The 18493-nt window shown below is 43.0% G+C and overlaps 1 protein-coding gene and 2 non-coding genes across 3 annotated transcripts in view; all 3 read left to right on the plus strand.

Annotated features, from left to right (window-relative positions):
* The first annotated feature begins 1788 nt into the window (after positions 1-1788).
* The window catches only part of NOP58 (NOP58 ribonucleoprotein), a 36069-nt gene continuing 19364 nt past the window's right edge, over positions 1789-18493 (plus strand). Inside the window, exons 1-4 of the mRNA XM_025404927.1 lie at positions 1789-2059; positions 9556-9632; positions 11743-11795; positions 16457-16578. Of these exons, the coding sequence (XP_025260712.1) occupies positions 2015-2059; positions 9556-9632; positions 11743-11795; positions 16457-16578 (297 nt within the window). The 5' untranslated portion in view covers positions 1789-2014. The remainder of the gene's footprint in view (positions 2060-9555; positions 9633-11742; positions 11796-16456; positions 16579-18493) is intronic.
* Positions 10875-10962, plus strand: LOC112636820. The gene has a single exon (XR_003122293.1). It is a non-coding gene; the product is annotated as a small nucleolar RNA SNORD70 (small nucleolar RNA).
* LOC112636821 lies at positions 11900-11984 on the plus strand. The gene has a single exon (XR_003122294.1). It is a non-coding gene; the product is annotated as a small nucleolar RNA SNORD70 (small nucleolar RNA).

Raw genomic sequence — 18493 nt, forward strand, 5'->3', positions numbered from 1 at the left:
AAAAAAAAAAAATAATAATTCACCCTAGATTCCTCTGTCCTGTGACTTTCTGTTATTCAACCCAGGATTTTCTTTCCTCTTGATCTCAGGTTGCAGAGTTGCTACCTATTTAATGTTCCACAATCTTGAGCAGGTTGCAACTTTTTGTTTTTGTAGGCGGACTCTGGCTGTGTCACCTAGCCTGGAGTGCAGTGGTGCCACCTTGGCTCACTGCACCCTCCACCTCCCGGGTTCAAGCAATTCTCCAAGCAGGTTGCAATTTAATGATTAGGAGCAATCTGCATATAGGGCCTGGGAAGTGAGTGAGGAAATTTTACTCCTGTTGGAAGACAGACTTGTGAAATAACTAGGGTATTTAATCCCAGTCCCTGAGACTGAAAAGCCTCCAGAAAAGCAAGTAACACTATGCCAAGAAGACAGTTTAAATTCAGCCGCGCACGGTGGCTCATGCCCATAATCCCAGCACTTCAGGAGGCCAAGGCGGGCGGATCACCTGAGGTCGGGAGTTTGAGACCAGCCTGACTAACCTGGAGAAACCCTATCTCTACTAAAAATACAAAATTAGCCAGGCAAGGTGGCGCATACCTGTAATCCCAACTACTCAGGAGGCTGAGGCAGGAGAATCGCTTGAACCCGGGAGGCGGAGGTTGCAGTGAAGCGAGATCGTGCCATTGCACTCCAGCCTGGGCAGCAAGAGTGAAACTCCATCTCAAAAAAAAAAAAAAAAAAAAAAAAAAAGAAAAAAGTCTAAATTCACACCCTTGGGTCATTTTAACAAATGCAGCAAACATGGGAGACATTGAGAGAAAACTGTGCTAATAATTAATTTGGCCAGACAGAATGGCCAGGAATGCTCACAAATATAGTGACAGTAATGGTGTCATTCTGAGGCCTTCGCCTCAAGGAAGGGCTTGAAAGGAGATAAAGTCTAAGGGCAGTAGCTGGCATTTCAAATTCTAGATGCCTGAGACAGACAGGCACCGAGACAGCTCCACGCTTCTCTCAAAGTAAACATATAATTCATAGAGGGTTAACAAAATAATAATGTGAAATTTTTCCCCTTTAAATCTCTGGGGGTGGCTCACGCCTGCAACCCAGCACTTTGGGAGGCCGAGGTGGGAGGATTGCTTTAGGTCAGGAGTCCGAGACCAAACTGGGCAACATAGCGAAACCCTGTCTCTACAAAAAATTAGCTGGGTGTGGTGGCACAGGCCTGTAGTCCCAGCTGCTCGAGAGGTTGAGGTGAGAGGACCGCTTGAGCCTGGGAGTTCGAGGTTGCAGTGAGTCGTGATGGTGGCACTGCACTCCAGCTTGGGCGACAGCAAGGCTGTCTCAAAACAGAAAAAAAAAAAAAAGGCTGGGCGCGGTGGGTCACACTTGTAATTCCAGCACTTTGGGAGGCCGAGGTGGGCGTATTAGGAGGTCAAGAGATCGAGACTATTCTGGCCAACATGCTGAAAACCCTGTCTCTACTAAAAATACAAAAATTAGCTGGGCATGGTAGTGCGTGACTCTAGTCGCAGCTACTCCGGAGGCTGAGGCAGGAAAATTGCTTGAACCCGGGAGGCGGAGGGTGCAGTAAGCCGAGATCACACCACTGCACTCCAGCCTGTGCAACACAGCGAGACTCCGTCTCAAAAAGAAAAGAAAAAAGAAAAAAAGGCGCAAAGTCTCCGTTCAGTCCTTAGATCCCACGATACAAACTTTCTCCTCCCGACCCAGCCCCGTGTGGCGGGAACATTCTGGAAGTGACGGCAATCTCTGCGGCAGTCTTCTGTCGGAAGTGACGTCGCTATCCCAGAATCCTTAGAGAAGGAGAAGCGCGTTCTTGCGTCCTAGTCCCAGTACAGCGTGGAGGGCTTAGGGAACGTGTTCTGATTCTCTGCGGGACGGCTAGCACGTTTGTGCTTTGCCCGCCGCGGCTTAGGGGACTTTTTGGGACCGTGTAGTCGGTGTTTTTGAACTGAGTCCACAGCTCGTGGTGGGCCGTGCGGCGCCCTGACCCGGCCTCACCATGTTGGTGCTGTTTGAAACGTCTGTGGGCTACGCCATCTTTAAGGTAGGTGGGAGAGCGAGCCGTTAAAGGGGGAAGGCGGGTGCTGGACAGACGAGGAGAGGGAAAGACTTAAGCACAGAACTACTCAGGGTAGCGTGGGTGCCTGTTATGGCCCGGGCTCTGGGAGGAGGGAGAAGGCCTTTACATCTGAGAGCCCTGTTACGGGTAACACGTGGCCCCGCCGTTTGGGGAGACCCGTTCTGCGTTAAAGGATTTTATTTCCTCCGTTGAAGAGGTGGGCAGGAGGCGTGTTAGAATTTAACAGTATAGTTATAGGAAATTCGGATTTTCTTCTAGATGTTTTGAGGAATGATCGAAAGGTTTTTTTTGTTGTTGTTTTGTTTTGTTTTTTGAGATGGAGTTTCGCTCTTGTTGCCCATGCTGGAGTGCAGTGGCGCAATCTTGGCTCACAGCAACCTCCGTCTCCCGGGTTCAAGCCATTCTCCTGCCTTAGCCTCCCGAGTAGCTGGGATTACAGGCATCCACCACCACGCCTGGCTAGTTGCTTTGTTTGTTTGTTTGTTTGTTTGTCTTTTAGTAGAGACAGGGTTTCACCATGTTGGCTAGGCTGGTCTTGAACTCCTGACCAAGTGATCCAACTGCCTCGGCCTCCAAAGTGCTGGGATTACAGGCGTGAGCCACCGTGCTCTGCCGATCGAAAGGATTTAAGCAAAGGAATGACCTGCTAATTGGTCTTAATACGGTTACTCTGCTATGTGGAGATTAGACTCGAGGAGGTGAGAAAGGCGGCAAGAATACTTTTGCATTCATTTAGACAAGATGAAATTGCCTGGTATGGAGATAAACAAATATCGATAGAAATTTTGAAGGTAGAACAGAAAGGATTGGCTGATAGATTGAATTTGGAGTTTTGGTTTAAATAAGATGTTAAGAAAGTTTCTTGCGGGGAAAGGACGAAAGATTTCCGGTTTGGGCTGTGCAAAGCTTGCAATGTTTATTAGACCTGATAATGCAGTTGTGTAGATCGGGCAGTTCAGTATTTCAAATTCGAAGCTTAGGGGAAACAATCTGGGCTGGTGATGTCAATTTGAGATTTGGTTGTTTTCATGGGCAGAGTTTGACAAGTTCGTCAGCACTGAAATGGTTGAACGGTAAGACATTCGTATCGCAAGATGCTGTTGAGATGTCAGTAAGAATGAGTGAGATTGAGTGCCTTTTGTGCCGTGCACTCTTCTGAGCTCTGCGAATATAGCAATGAAAAATAAAGTTTTATGTATATTCTACGTATATATGTGTTGGTAGAAAGCAAAAAACGCTAGATAAAAATAAATGCAATACAATTTTAGCTGTGAACCAAAAAAAAACCATTTGTGGTGTGGATGCAGAAGGTCTAGATGGGTGCGGAGTTCTCCATGTTTCACTTCTGACATTTGAAAATACGCAGTTTGCATTTGATACGTCAAATACTTATTTTTAAGAAAACCAATAAAATCATTAAAACCGAAAAGGCAGTTTTGCTTGTTTTTACCTTAATTGGAGTTATCTGTAATTGCAGTGTTAGTAGTTTTAAGGATTTTAAGTTACTTAGTCCCCTTTAGAGCTACGAAACATATCAATTTTACTTTTCTCCAGCTTTTTGGAATCTTATCTAAAATCTCATGTAGAGTTCTGCATAGCTCCAAATTCTCTTAGCCAATGTGGTCTGTCAGTGTCTGTCGACGAATTTCACCGTTAATTGATACAATATGCTGTTCTGAACCGGATGTTAAGAGGAGCAACTGTGCACAGTGCACTGGTTGTCTCCCATGGTAGGAAGGAATTGGCTTATCAATGGTCCGCCTAAAATTATTATTATTTTTTTTTTTAGAGACAGAGTCTCCCTATGTTGCCTAGGCTGGTCTCAAACTCCTGGCCTCAAGGTGCTGGGATTACAGGCATGAGGTACAGTGTTCTGCCCACTTCCGTATTTAGAGCGATTCGAAAGGAAAACACTTCAAAACTTTATTGTTCATTAACAGGGTTATATATATGTATATATATTAATATAAAGACATTGTGTAAAGCAACTTTTGTGATTAATTCTAGGATATTATAAAAATTCAACCTGTGGCCGAGTGCTGTGGCTCACACCTGTAATCCCAGCTACTCAGAAGGGTGAGGCAGGAGAATCAGTTGAACCTGGGAGGCAGAGGTTGCAGTGAGCTGAGGTCGCATCACTGCACTGCAGCCTGGGCGACAAGGCAAGACTCCATCTCAAAAAAAAAAAAAAAATTTACACCTGTGTCCTTGTGTAACGTGGCACACAGCATAAGATGTTAGTCTTGCTCATACCAGACTTTCTTCGGCTGCTCCTCATGTGGTAGCCATTAGTACATATAACTATTTCACATGAGATATAACTGATAGGACTGAGGCAGTGCATTTTAACTTATTTGAATTTTAATGGTTATATGGTACAGTGTAGCTGTGTAGCATAGCATTTTGTGTCACTTCGTTTTCTCAAGGTTTGGAGAAAGATTTTTGGTTTATATACCAAATGTCTGTATAAAACCTAGGCACTGAGCAATATATTTTTTCTAACTTTATTAGGGGTACTTTACATACTGTATAACTCGCCTTTTTTTTTTTTTTTTTTTTTTTTTGAGGCGGAGTCTCGCTCTGTCACCCAGGCTGGAGTGCAGTGGCGCGATCTCGGCTCACTGCAAGCTCCGCCTCCCGGGTTCCCGCCATTCTCCTGCCTCAGCCTCCCGAGTAGCTGGGACTACAGGCGCCGCCACCACGCCCGGCTAATTTTTTTTTTTGTATTTTTAGTAGAGACGGGGTTTCACTGTGTTAGCCAGGATGGTCTCGATCTCCTGACCTCGTGATCCGCCCGTCTCGGCCTCCCAAAGTGCTGGGATTACAGGCTTGAGCCACCGCGCCCGGCCTATAACTCGCCTTTGTTGCAAAAAGTTATGCCCATTTTCAAGTTAGTCCTGCTCTAGACAACCACTGATCAGCTTTCTTTGCGTAATTTTTTCTAGAAGTTTCATGTAAGTGGAGTAGTATTTAGTCTTTTGTGTTTGGCTTTTTTCACTTAGTCTAGTGCTTCTGAAGCTAACCCAAGAGCTTTTTCACTCTTGTTGCGTGTATGGATTTGTTTCTTTTTGAGCCGTGCACATTTTAAACTAATTATCAGTTTTATCCTGTATTCAAACAAGTTTCATAAAACATTACTTGCTCATATTGTCTGGGGAAGTAAAAGTTAGCATCATGTATTTACAAATATAGAGGTTGGGTGCAGTGGCTCATGCCTGTCACCCTAACACTTTGGGAGGTGAGGCAAGAGGATTGTTTGAGCCCAGGAGTTGCAGACCAGCCTGGGCAACATGGTGGGAAAAAAATTAGCTGGGCACAGTGGTGCTTGCCTGTAGTGCCAGCTACTGCAGGAGGCTGAGGTGGGAGGGAGATCATGGCTGCAGTGAGCCGTGATTGGGCCTCTGCACTTTAGCCTGGGCAATAGAGTGAGACCTCATCTCAAAAAAAAAAACAAAACAAAACGAAAACCACATAAAGTCTCAAGCAATCAAGTAAAAGTGAAAATTAGGAGCTGTGCATGGTGGCTCATACCTGTAATCCCAATACTTTGGAAGGCTGAGGTGGGCAGATCATGAGATCAGGAGTTTGAGACCAGCCTGGCCAACATAGTGAAACCCCGTCTCTACTAAAAATACAAAAATTAGCCAGGCATGGTGGCACGCATCTGTAGTCCCAGCTGAGGCGGGAGAATCGCTTGAACCAGGGAGGTGGAGGTTGCGGTGAGAAGACTGCGCCTCTGCACTCCAGCCTGGGTGACAGGGCAAGACACTGTCTCAAAAAAAAAAAGTGATTAAAATTATTAATTCCATACAGCCTCACCAATATTCTGTGTCAACTGCCAAAGTATTGGATAGGATGGGATTAATCCTGAAATGCACAACCCCCATATTTAACATCCCTAAAATTCGGATGTCTTAAAATTGATGACAGGTCAATTGGGAGTGTAAAAGAATAGCATAAGCCGGGTGCGGTGGCTCACGCCTGTAATCCCAGCACTTTGGGAGGCTGAGGCGGGAAGATTGCCAGACCTCAGGAGTTGGAGACCAGCCTGGGCAACAGGGTGAAACCCTGTCTTTACTCAAATACAAAATAAATAAATAAATAAGTTAGCCAGGCATGGCAGCGTGTGCCTGTAATCCCAGCTACTTGGGAGGCTGAGGCAGGAGAATTGCTTGAACCAGGGAAGTGGAGGTTGTCGTGAGCCGAGATCATGCCACTGTGCTCCAGCCTAGCCAACAGAGCAAGACTCTGTCTCAAAAAAAAAAATAGCATATTAAATTTGGTGAAATATAGTATGCACAGATATTATGCATATATTTTTATTTAAAAACCAGCTGGGTCAGGCACCATGGTTCCTGCCTGTACTCCCAGCACTTTGAAAAACCAAGGCAAGAGGATCACTTGAGTCCAGAAGTTAGAGATCAGCCTGGGCAATAAAGCAAGCCCCTGTCTCTACAAAAATATTTTTAAAATAGCTAGGTGTGGCAGTGTGCGCCTTTAGTCCTAGCTACTTGGGAGGCCGAGGCAGAAGAATCGCTTGAGGCCAGGAGTTTGAGGCTGCAGTGACATAGCACCACACCACTGCACTGCAGCCTGGACAACAAAGCGAGACCCTGTCTCTGGAAAAACAACACGGCTAGTAAATATAAAACTATACCTTGCTAATAAGCATTATTTATCAAGTCCATAATATAGCACATCTACACATTAACATGCAGTTCTAGTCTGCTTATGTATTTTCAGTAAAAGAAACAAAATTGCAAGTTGTATAAAACTTAGATGAGTGTGACAAGATGATTTTAGGGATTTGTTCTGATGTATAAATTTAATCACACATGGTTGAATTAGATATGTTGGTAAAAATAACCCAAACTAGAAAAACTTAGTCACACAAAGCAGTAAACAACGACAAAGCCTAGAGTTGGTATTAACAATTAATAAACTAATAGTTCTACCTTTATATATCATGAAGCTTTAGAATCCAAAGACAGCTCACCAAGCCTCATGACTATACTGAAAACATTGATTAAAATTTTTTGAAATTGTTCAGAGAATGCAGCTAACCGTAACTGAAGTTCACTATTTTTAAGAGGATATGTATCAACTAGGGGATATGACTCATGAGTAAAATTCACATTTTTTCTAGCTGAAAAGCAAGTATATTTGAAGATAACATTTGGGTAACAAAATTGCCATATTTAAAAGATACTGTAGGCCTGGTGCGGTGGCTCATGCCTGTAATCCCAGCACTTTGGGAGGCCAAGGCGGGTGGATCACGAGGTCAGGAGATAGAGACCATCCTGGCTAACACGGTGAAACCCCGTCTCTACTAAAAATACAAAAAATTAGCCAGGCGTGGTGTGGGCGCCTGTAGTCCCAGCTACTCGGGAGGCTGAGGCAGGAGAATGACGTGAACCCGGGAGGCAGACCTTGCAGTGAGCTGAGATCCTGCCACTGCACTCCAGCTTGGGCGACAGAGGGAGACTCTGTCTCAATAAATAAATAAATAAATAAAATAAAATATACCATCACCATTCTTAAACTGAAGTTAAAATAACAAAGGAGATGTAATAAAATCAGGGCAATTCATGAGCACACAAAGGTTTTCAAAGACTATGTTATGACAGCCAAAACCATTACTATGACAAAACCACTGTGTTCCCAACTGTGCAACAACATCTTGAAGAAAACATTGCTAATAAAGACAATCTAAATAAGAAACTAAGAGATATTGCTACATTTTCTGTTTTACATTTGTCTCAAAATTTTTTTATTTGTCTCAAATTTTTAATCATTTCTTTTCAGCCAGGGTAATGATAAATATTTGTATACAAAAATCCATTTTAAGTTTTATCATTTTAAGTTAAGATAGAATAATTCCCATTTCTAAGTAGAAATAGTATGCAACTATTACCATCGCAATCTTTAGCATTGTTGTTACAATAATAGTAGCTTTAAAACAAGTCTTTATATTTTATAGATACAAACTGAAATATTAACAGGTAAAATTAAATGTCTAGGTCTTGCTTCAGAACAATACGAGGGGGCTGGGTGTGGTGGCTCACGCCTGTAATCCCAGCTCTTTGGGAAGCTGAGGTAGGTGGATCGTCTGATGTCGGTAACTCAAGACCAGCCTGGCCAACTTGGCGAAACACAGTCTCTGCTAAAAATACAAAAACTAGTTGGGTGTTGTGGTGCACGCCTGCAATCCCAGCTATTCGGGAGGCTGAGGCAGGAGAATCGCTTGATCCCAGGAGCCGGGGTTGCAGTGACCCAAGATTGCACCACTACACTCCAGTCTGGGTGACAGAGCTAGACCCCACCTCAAAAATAAAACAACATTTAATGTGATTCCTAAAAGTATGCATGAACATGCATTGCACAGACATTCAAAGTCTTGGAGAATATATACCTGAATGTTGATGAGTATTTTGTTGATTACCCTACATTTAAAAAAATTTCACACATCTAGATGTGTCTCACAATTGGTGATAGTTTTAGAGAAATCCATAATACTTTCATTTAGGATGATCATAGCAGTAAATTATGAATATCTATTGAAAGTAAGCAGTAAAAGGTTTTTTTTGTTTGTTTGTTTGAGATGGAGTTTTTTGCTCTTATTGTCCAGGCTGGAGTGCAGTCACACAATCTCGGCTCACTGCAACCTCCGCCTCTGGGTTCAAGCAGTTCCCCTCCCTCAGCCTCCCGAGTAGCTGGGATTACAGGCATGTGCCAGCACGCCCAGCTGATTTTGTATTTTCTTTTTTTGTAGAGACGGGGTTTCTCCATGTTCGTCAGGCTGGTCTCGGACTCCTGACCTCAGGTGATCTGCCTGCCTCCGCCTCCCAAAGTGCTGGGGTTACAGGTGTGAGCCACCGCACCTGGCACAAATAAAAGTTTTTAATTATTACAGTACTTTATTGTAAAGGGATTAATGGCTCTTTTAAAAGAAAGGTTCTCAACCAGGTGCAGTGGTGCACGGCTATAATCCCAGCTACTCAGGAGGCTGAGGCCCTAAAATCTCATGAACCCAGGAGGTGAAGGTTGCAGTGAGCCAGGATTGCTCCACTGCACTCCAGTCTGGGCTACAGAGTGAGACTCCATCTCAAAAAAATAAAAAGAAAGGTAGGTTCCCTGCCCTACCCCCCAGGACCTGTAGCTCCAGCTATGGTCCAAGGCTGGGGCAGGGATATCACTTGAGGCCAGGTAGATCCTAGACTGTGAATAGCCACTGTACTACATCTGACTGGACTAGATCTGAATTCCATTCAGCTGTTAAATGGGCAATTCGAACTAGTAATTTGACCAAAAATATATACATGGTAGGAAAACTAGTTCATTATCTTAGTGAAAGAAATAGCTTCTACCACCCTCATTTTACATGTAAAATTGTACTTGAAGAATGCAGCTGTGTATGCCTAACCTGTACCATTTAAAGAAAACTAAACATTTTATTATAGGTTCTAAATGAGAAGAAACTTCAAGAGGTTGATAGTTTATGGAAAGAATTTGAAACTCCAGAGAAAGCAAACAAAATGTAAGTAATCTTGAAATCAGTAATTTAGCAGTTAACATTTAGAGCTTGTTTTATTTTTTACATTTTTTCCTGATTTATATAATGTTACATTCGTAGTTTTCTGTTTTGAAATCTGTTTCAGGAATAATTTTGGTATGAACCTAATTATTGTGAATATTTTATTTGGAGTATAGGCCATCTCAATTAATTTAGAGGCAGTAGTCCCTCCCTTACCCCAGGGATTATGTTCCAGAAAACCCAGTGGTTACTTTAAACCTCGGATAGTACCAAATGTGATTGCTGTCAGGAACACATTTGTCTTCATGTCTTCCACACACAAATGTAATACCTTTTCTATCTTAACTAAGCACTTACCACACACAGGGGTTGTAACCTGCTTTTTGAGGTGCAACAGCAAAACTAGCATGAACTTCTTTTTCCTTCATCACAATTTCATGGAAGATTCATTCTTGGTGTAGATCTTAAATCTTTGTTTTTTGTTTGTTTGTTTGTTTTTTGAGACAGTCTTGCTCTGTCTCCCAGGCTGGAGTGCAGTGGCGCGATCTCTGCTCGCTGCAACCTCTGCCTCCTGGGTTCAAGCTATTCTTCTGCCTCAGCCCCCCAGGTAGTTGGGATTACAGGTGCTCACCACCACGCCCAGCTAATTTTTGTGTTTTTAGTAGAGACAGAGTTTTGCCATGTTGGTCAGGCAGGTCTCAAACTCCTGACCTCAGGTGATCCGCCAGCCTTGGTCTCCCAAAGTGCTGGGATTGCAGGCATGAGCCACCGCATCCGGCCTAAATCTTCGTATTTTTATGTATATTTAAGGGACCACACTAGCATGTTCCTTTACAAGGTAAGAAAACCTTGCTTAAGATGACACTGTTGCTGGGCGCGGTGGCTCACATCTGTAATCCTAGTACTTTGGGAGGCCCAGGTGGGTGGATCATTTGAGGTCAGGAGCTCGAGACCAGCCTGGCCAACATGGTGAAATCCCATCTCTCCTAAAAATACAAAATTAGCCAGGCGTGGTGGCGCATGCCTGTAATCCCAAGTACTCGGAGGAAGCTGAGGCAGGAAAATCCCTTGAGCCTGGGAGGTGGAAGTTGCAGTGAGCCAAAATTGCGCCACTGCACTCCAGTGTGGGCGGCAGAGTGAGACCCTGTCTCAAAAAAAAAAAAAAAAAGGTGATACTGTGTTTTAGGCAAATAGAAGACTAGTTTTCCTTCTTAAAGGGTTATATGCTTTGTTGGGTTAATCTGATTCATTGTTGTCAATGATGTATTCTTGTTGGAACTGAATCTAAGTGATCTGACTCAATATTCGTCACTACCACTGAGACAACAATGAATCAACTATTATGTTTCTTTCTGCATAAAATACTGCCCTGAGGCCGGGCGTGATGGCTCACTTCTGTAATTCCAGCATTTTGGGAGGCCAAGGCAGGTGAATCAGTTGAGCCCAGGAGTTCAAGACCAGCCTGGGCAACATAGGGAACTCTACTAAAAACAAAAATTAACCGGGCGTGGTGGTGCACACTATAGTCCTAGCTACTTGGGAGACTGAGGCTGGAAGATCCTTTGAGCCCGGGAAGTCAGGGCTGCGGTGAGCTGTGATTGCACCATTGTATTCCAGCCTGGGTGACAGTGAAGGGAGTCCCTGTCTCAAAAACATAAAGGGTAGGATGTAACAAGAATGAGATCTGACAATAAGTTATTTTTTTAATGGCATTTGTACAGGATAGACAAATGAATATCATGAGATTCTTAAAAGGGACCCACATACTTTTTCTTGAGTCAGTTCTATGCTGTATAATAAAGTCATCTCTGTACGGCTTTATGCAACAGGAGTTTGTATTAAAGCTTCAACATCTTTACAGTTGGCCAAAGTTTCCTTCAAAGCCTACAACTTTCTTTTAATAATCCAAGCATTACTAGTCTAACATTTAGAAAAACTAGTAATTTTATGAAGAATATCTAACTTCACACCCTGACACACAATGATAGGCATGTTTTATTTGTGTGTGCTTTGGAAACAGTCAAGCACTTCTTTCCAAGTTATGTGGCTTTTGAATCAGTGCACTGTCCCCCACCCCCAATAACATGCTTCTCTCTCTTTTTTTAAATTCTAGAGTAAAGCTAAAACATTTTGAGAAATTTCAGGATACAGCAGAAGCATTAGCAGGTAAAGTAAAAAACCAGAAGGTTGCTTTTTTGAAAAAATTAAGTCTTAGCCGCTTGCTTTTCTTGTTAAAAGGTTGTTTGCTTCAGTTGCCTATGTTAACCTTATTCAATGTTGTCAATGATGCATTCTTACTGGAACTGAATTTAAGTGATCTGACTCATTCGTCACTACCACTGAGACAACATTGAGTTAGCTTTTTTCACCGTAGGGCTGATTTTCCCCATGTGTGAGGAGAGGTGAGAAGTGGTTAAGTTGATCTCCCTGTGGAAACCAGCAACATAATGCTGAAGCACAATTCAGTAAAAGGTGTTCTACAAGGGACCAAGGTAATGTGGTCAAGTACACAGCTCTCTCCTCATTTTAAATCAAGGGTAGAGTTGTAATCTTGAGAGCAGCCAGGATTCACAGTTGAAAAAATAATTTAAAAAGCTCTTCTTGGCTTATAGATTTTTAGTTCAAAAAAAGCATATCAATATTCAGATTTATCCGGAAACTGACAGAGGTTTTTTTTTTTTTTTTTTTTTTTGAGACGGAGTCTTTGCTCTGTCGCCCAGGCTGGAGTGCAGTGGCGCGAACTCGGCTCACTACAAGCTCCGCCTCCTGGGTTTACGCCATTCTCCTGCCTCAGCCTCCCGAGTAGCTGGGACTACAGGCACCCGCCACCTCGCCCGGCTAGTTTTTTGTACTTTTAGTAGAGACGGGGTTTCACCGTGTTAGCCAGGATGGTCTCGATCTCCTGACCTTGTGATCCGCCCGTCTCGGCCTCCCAAAGTGCTGGGATTACAGGCGTGAGCCACTGTGCCCGGCCCAGAGGTGTTATTTTTAAAAGATTTAGAAGAATGGATGACTCATACTCTTCAACTAGATTTCATCATGGGACAACAGAGTGGTAGGGTTTATTTACTATAATTGACTGCGGTAGGTCTTACAGTTTTGTTTTTTTAAGTGTTGGGGAAAACAGGAAGAGCAGATATAAAGCCCAAATCATTGAATTTTCAACTGCCTAAATTCTCTATCACAAATCAGCCAACTCTTTGGCAGTGTAGTTTGAAAATGAAGGACTGTGAGGAAGAATATGGCTTAAAGCTGGGCAAGAATATGACAGATGCAAAAAATTGTGTTAAATAACCACAGGAGAAAGGTACAGTTTTTGTTCAAAAATTGGGAATCCAACTAAACATTCTGGAACATAACAGACCACCCTAACCTTGGCAGAGGGGTAAACTGAAGGAAGACCCATAGGGCCAGTTTCTTTGTTTTATAAACATAGTTCTCCAGCTTCACCAACCCTTCAGTAATTAGAGTTATATACAGCCATAAAGAACAACTGTGGTAATATTAACTGGGAGAATTTTTTAAAAGATAGCCTGTTCATCACAGCTTGTAAGTATGGGTAAAAATTTGGTAAAATTCCAAGCAAGATTGTGTTACCTGTATTCCAACTCTAGGGGGTGTTGTTGACACACACTGGGATATGAACAGTTCCTAGTGGAGATGTAGTGTGCTGCAGTCCTGATCTCAAGGAGTGTCTTCTGAATTCTTTTTTGCATATGATCTTTAATCTGCTTGGGATATTTCTGGCCAGTCCTTATTAAACTGTATTAAATGGACAAGCCAAGCTTTTGCCCAAACAAGCAGGTTTTTACTATTAATACCTAATATATTGAGCACATACTGATTGTCAAATTTATGTTTATGATTTCATAATTGTTATTTAATTCTTGAATCCTGTGAGGAAGATAACCATCATCTCTATGTTACAGATGATAAAACTTGAAATTTGAGCAGTATTTCTAGATTCCTTTACCTAGCTTCTTTGTATTATTTAAAGTAATGTACAATAAGGCTAGGCACAGTGGCTCACGCCTGTAATCCCAGCACTTTGGGAGGCCGAGACAGGTGGATCACCTGAGGTCAGGAGTTCGAGATCAGCCTGGCCAACATGGTGAAACCTCGTCTCTACTAAAATTACAAAAATTAGCTAGGTGTGGTGGCAGACACCTATAGTCTCAGCTACTCGGGATGCTGAGGCAGGAGAATCACTTGAACCCAGGAGGCGGAGGTAGCAGTGAGCCAGGATTGCGCCACTGCCCTCCAGCCTGGGCAACAGAGCAAGACTCTGTCTGAAAAATAACGTAAAATTAAGTAATGTACAGTAAATGGACAAAATGCCATAGTAGTTGAGAATTTAAAGTCAGACTCCCCCCTCCCCTCCCAGTCTAAGCTCCATGAGGGCAGAGACTGTTCTGTATTGTCAAATTCCTATATAAGGTTTATAAATAAATACTTTGGGGAAAATGAATGAAAATAGTGAATTTTGTCAGCAGTGCTGTCATAGAAACATTTACAGTGCCTTTTCCTATCTGTTTTCACCAGAAAGTTAAATGAACATCAGCTAATTAAGAGAGCAGAATCCTTTTTTGAGAATTCACTTCTCACTGCCTGTTACGAGGCAGTTTTGACATGACAGAACTACAGCTAAATGACTGTTAATGTCACAGTGTACATTTTAAACCTCATAGCCTTAGAGTTTGATGAGACCAGGCGCAGTGGCTAACGCCTGTAATCCCGACATTTTGAGGGGCTAAGATGGGCAGGAATTTGAGATCAGCCTTGGCAGTATAGCGAGACCCCCTCTCAAATTTTTCTTTTTGGAGACAGAGTCTTGTTCTTTATGTCACCCAGGCTGGAGTGCAGTAGCACGATCTTGGCTTACTGCAGTCTCCACCTCCTAAGATCAAGCAATTCTCCCAGGAGGCTGGGTTCAGCCTCCTAAGTAGCAGGGATTACAGGTGGTACCACCATATCCAGCTAATTTTTATATTTTTTAGTAGAGACGGGGTTTCGCCTGTTGGCCAGGCTGGTCTTGAACTCCTGACCTCAGGTGACCCACCTGCCTTGGCCTCCCAAAGTGCTGGGATTACAAGCACGAGCAAGTGTTCCTGGCCATCAGTTTGTTTTTTTTTTTTTTAAATAAAGAAATAGGGTCTGGGCCGGGCGCGGTGGCTCACTCCTGTAATCCCAGCACTTTGGGAGGCCAAGGCGGGTGGATCACGAGGTCAGGAGATCGAGACCGTCCTGGCTAACAGTGAAACCCCGTCTCTACTAAAAAGAAAAAAAAAATACAAAAACGTAGCCAGGCGTGGTGGTGGGTGCCTGTAGTCCCAGCTACTCGGGAGGCTGAGGCAGAATGGCATGAACCCGGGAGGCGGAGTTTGCAGTGAGCTGAGATCGCACCACTGTACTCCAGCCTGGGTGGCAGAGCGAGACTCCATCTAAAAAAAAAAGAAAGAAATTGGGTCTGTTGGGGTATGACATTGAAGTTGTATTGGTTTCAGACATTCATATATACTATTTACATGAAATGGTTTATTTTTATTCTTGATTGTGTTTTCAACTTGCAAGTCTTTTTTTTTTTTTGAGACTGATCCTTGGCTGGAGTGCAGTGGTGCAATCCCAGCTCACTGCAATCTCTGCCTCCCGTGTAGCTGGGATTACAGGTGCATGCCACCATGCCCACCTAATTTTTGTATTTTTAGTAGTAGAGACGGGGTTTCACCATGTTGCCTAGGATGGTCTCATCTCCTGACGTCGTGATCTGCTCACCTTAGCCTCCCAAAGTGCTGGGATTATCCATTTGATCATAATTCAAATGGATATACAATCTGGAGGGAAGAGCAAGACCTTACTTATTAAGTGCAAACTGCCTTACCTTGGAAATTGTTGACTTCCTTCCTTCCTTCCAAGCATTCTTCTTTTTTTTTTCTTTTTTTGAGATGGAGTTTTGCTCTTGTCTCCCAGGCTGGAGTGCAATGTCACGATATCACTGCAACCTCCACCTTCTGGGTTCAAGTGATTCTTCTACCTCAGCCTCCCGAATAACTAGGATTACAGGCATGAGCCACCAGGGCCAGCTAATTTTTGTATTTTTGGTAAAGAGAGGGTTTCGTCATGTTGGCCAGGCTGGTGGTACATGCCACCATGCCTGGGTAAACCCAAGCATACTTTTACCTCAGTCAAATGTCAGATAAATATCCGAAGAGGTATTAGTTCATGTGGGTCCAGAAAATGGGAATAAAGGTCTAAGGAAGGATGAGTATTATAAAGTAGCCGATTTAGAACTTCCCAGAAATACCAGCGGTCTCAAAATAGAATAGGTAGCCTTTGCTACAAAGTTTTACATTGCTGGAGGTGTACAAGCAGAGATACAGCAAAGGTAAGGCTTTCACTCAAACACGCTTATGTTGTGGCAGAATTTTGAAAATGATTACACTCATTTTTACTAGTTTTGATGTGATTTTAGGGTATTTCAGGACGGTCTATTTGAAATGACAAAGGAAAGTGAATCTATTTTGTCTTCCCAAAAAGATTGTTTCTAAGATTTCATGATTCTCTCTTGAGTTCATGAGAAGATTCTTGTGAGAGGGAAGAAACTCTGTACCTGATTTTACCCCTGACTCTGTAGCAAAAATGAGGGTGGGAAGATCAAATGAAATTGTGAAATTTGTAACTTATAAAACATGTATCGTTTCATTTCAGAAGTAACATTAAATTCAAGCCCTTTGAAAGGTCTATTTTGTTTTTTTAAATGTCAAATAGGACAAGGTCTCAAAGTTAAAAATTTGAGAGTTAATGCTTTTGTTTTTCTTTTTCCTGAAAAGCATTCACAGCTCTGATGGAGGGCAAAATCAATAAGCAGCTGAAGAAAGTTCTGAAGAAAATAGTAAAAGAAGCCCATGAACCGCTGGCAGTAGCTGATGCTAAACTAGGAGGGGTCATAAAGGTAAAGTAATGATTTTTTTGGTCATGCCTGCTAGTCAGATCTCACAGCATACCAACTACAAAGCCTAGCCTTTGTAATAAGTTGCTTATCATAAGTTCTTAATACTTTTTTTTCTCTTTTCTCTAAGCTGCATGATAATGGATTTCCCCTAACATCTGCTGAACCAAGCAAATAAGCAATACCTATTTGTTGTAGAAGATATAGAAGAACAAAAAATGATAAAAATTGTCTTTAACAAATCTGCTACCCATATATAATGTTAACATTCTATGTATATTATGCCATATTTTTGTCTAGCCACATTTTTCTTTTTTCAACAAAAATGGGGTCCTTATATTTTTTAGAAATGTGTTTATTAGAAAACTTTAGTAGGGGTGTATTGCTGAAGATGAAATAAAATGTGAGAGTGGATAGAAAGACTAGGAAAATAGCCTCCCAAATGCAGAAAGCAGAACAATTTGGGCCGGTCGCATTGGCTCACACCTGTAATCCCAGCACTTTGGGAGGCCGAGGTAGGAGGATCACGAAATCAGGAGATCGAGACCATCCTGGCTAACACGGTGAAACCCCATCTCTACTAAAAATACAAAAAAGTAGCTGGGCATGGTGGCAGGCGCCTGTAGTCCCAGCTACTTGGGAGGCTGAGGCAGGAGAATGGCATGAACCCAGGAGGCAGAGCTTGCAGTCAGCCGAGATCACGCTGCTGCACTCCAGCCTGGGCAACAGCAAGACTCCGTCTCAAAAAAAAAAAAAGAAAAAGAAAAAGAACAGTTCGAAAGTCAGGGCTGGAGCGCAGGCAGTGGCGCAGTCTCACAGCTCACCGCAGACTTGACCTCCCGTTCTCAAGCAATCCTCCCTCTTCAGTAGCTGGGACTACAGGCACGTGCCACCATGCCGGCTAATTGTTTTATTTTATTTATTTGAGACAGAGTCTCGCTCTGTCGCCCTAGCTGGAATGCAGTGGCACAATCTCAGCTCACTGCAACCTCTGCCTCCTGGGTTCAGGGGATTCCCCTGCCTTAGCCTTCCCAGTAGCTGAGATTACAGATACCCGCCACTATGCCCTGGCCTCCCAAATTGCTAGGATTACAGGTATGAGCCACCATGTCCAACCTGTAATTTTTTTTTTTAAGGCAGAGTCTCACTCTGTTGCCAGGCTGAAGTGCAGTGGCACAATCTTGGCTCACTGCAACCTCCGCCTCCTGGGTTCAAGAGATTCTCTTGCCTCAGCCTCCCGAGTAGCTGGGACTATAGGCACCTGCCACCATGCCCAGCTAATTTTTGTATTTTTAGTAGAGACAGCGTTTCACCATGTTGGCCAAGATGGTCTTGATCTGTTGACCTTGTGATCCGCCTACCTCGGCCTCCCAAAGTGCTGGGATTACAGGCGTGAGCCACTGCGCCCAGCATAACCTGTAATTTAAAAAGAAAGTTAAGTAACAGGTAGTAAAAGATTCCCTTAAACCAACTACTTGCTCAAATTATATTAATGTTTTTATAGCTTTTATCTTACATAACCAAGCTGCCTTCTGGAAGCTTGTATCAGTTTTTACTTCCACCAATGATACACTCAAGTAATCTACAAACACACTAGAAATTATACTTCTTGTCCAGCTGAGAAATGCATATATTTAAGTCAGTGCCACTTTAATATTTAAGAAATAATTTCAGGCTGGGCACGGTGGCTCATTACTGTAATCCCAGCACTTTGGGAAGCTGAAGCAGGCGGATCACTTGAGGTCAGGACCAGCCTGGCCAACATGGTGAAACCCCGTCTCTACTAAAAATACAAAATTAGCTGGGCATGGTGGTTCATTCTTGTAATAATCCCAGCTACTCGGGAAGCTGACATAGGAGAATCACTTGAACCCAGAAGGTGGAGGTTGTGGTGAGCCAAGATTGTGCCACTGCACTC

This window comes from Theropithecus gelada, chromosome 12 (genome assembly GCF_003255815.1).
Source record: "Theropithecus gelada isolate Dixy chromosome 12, Tgel_1.0, whole genome shotgun sequence".
NCBI lineage: Eukaryota > Metazoa > Chordata > Mammalia > Primates > Cercopithecidae > Theropithecus > Theropithecus gelada.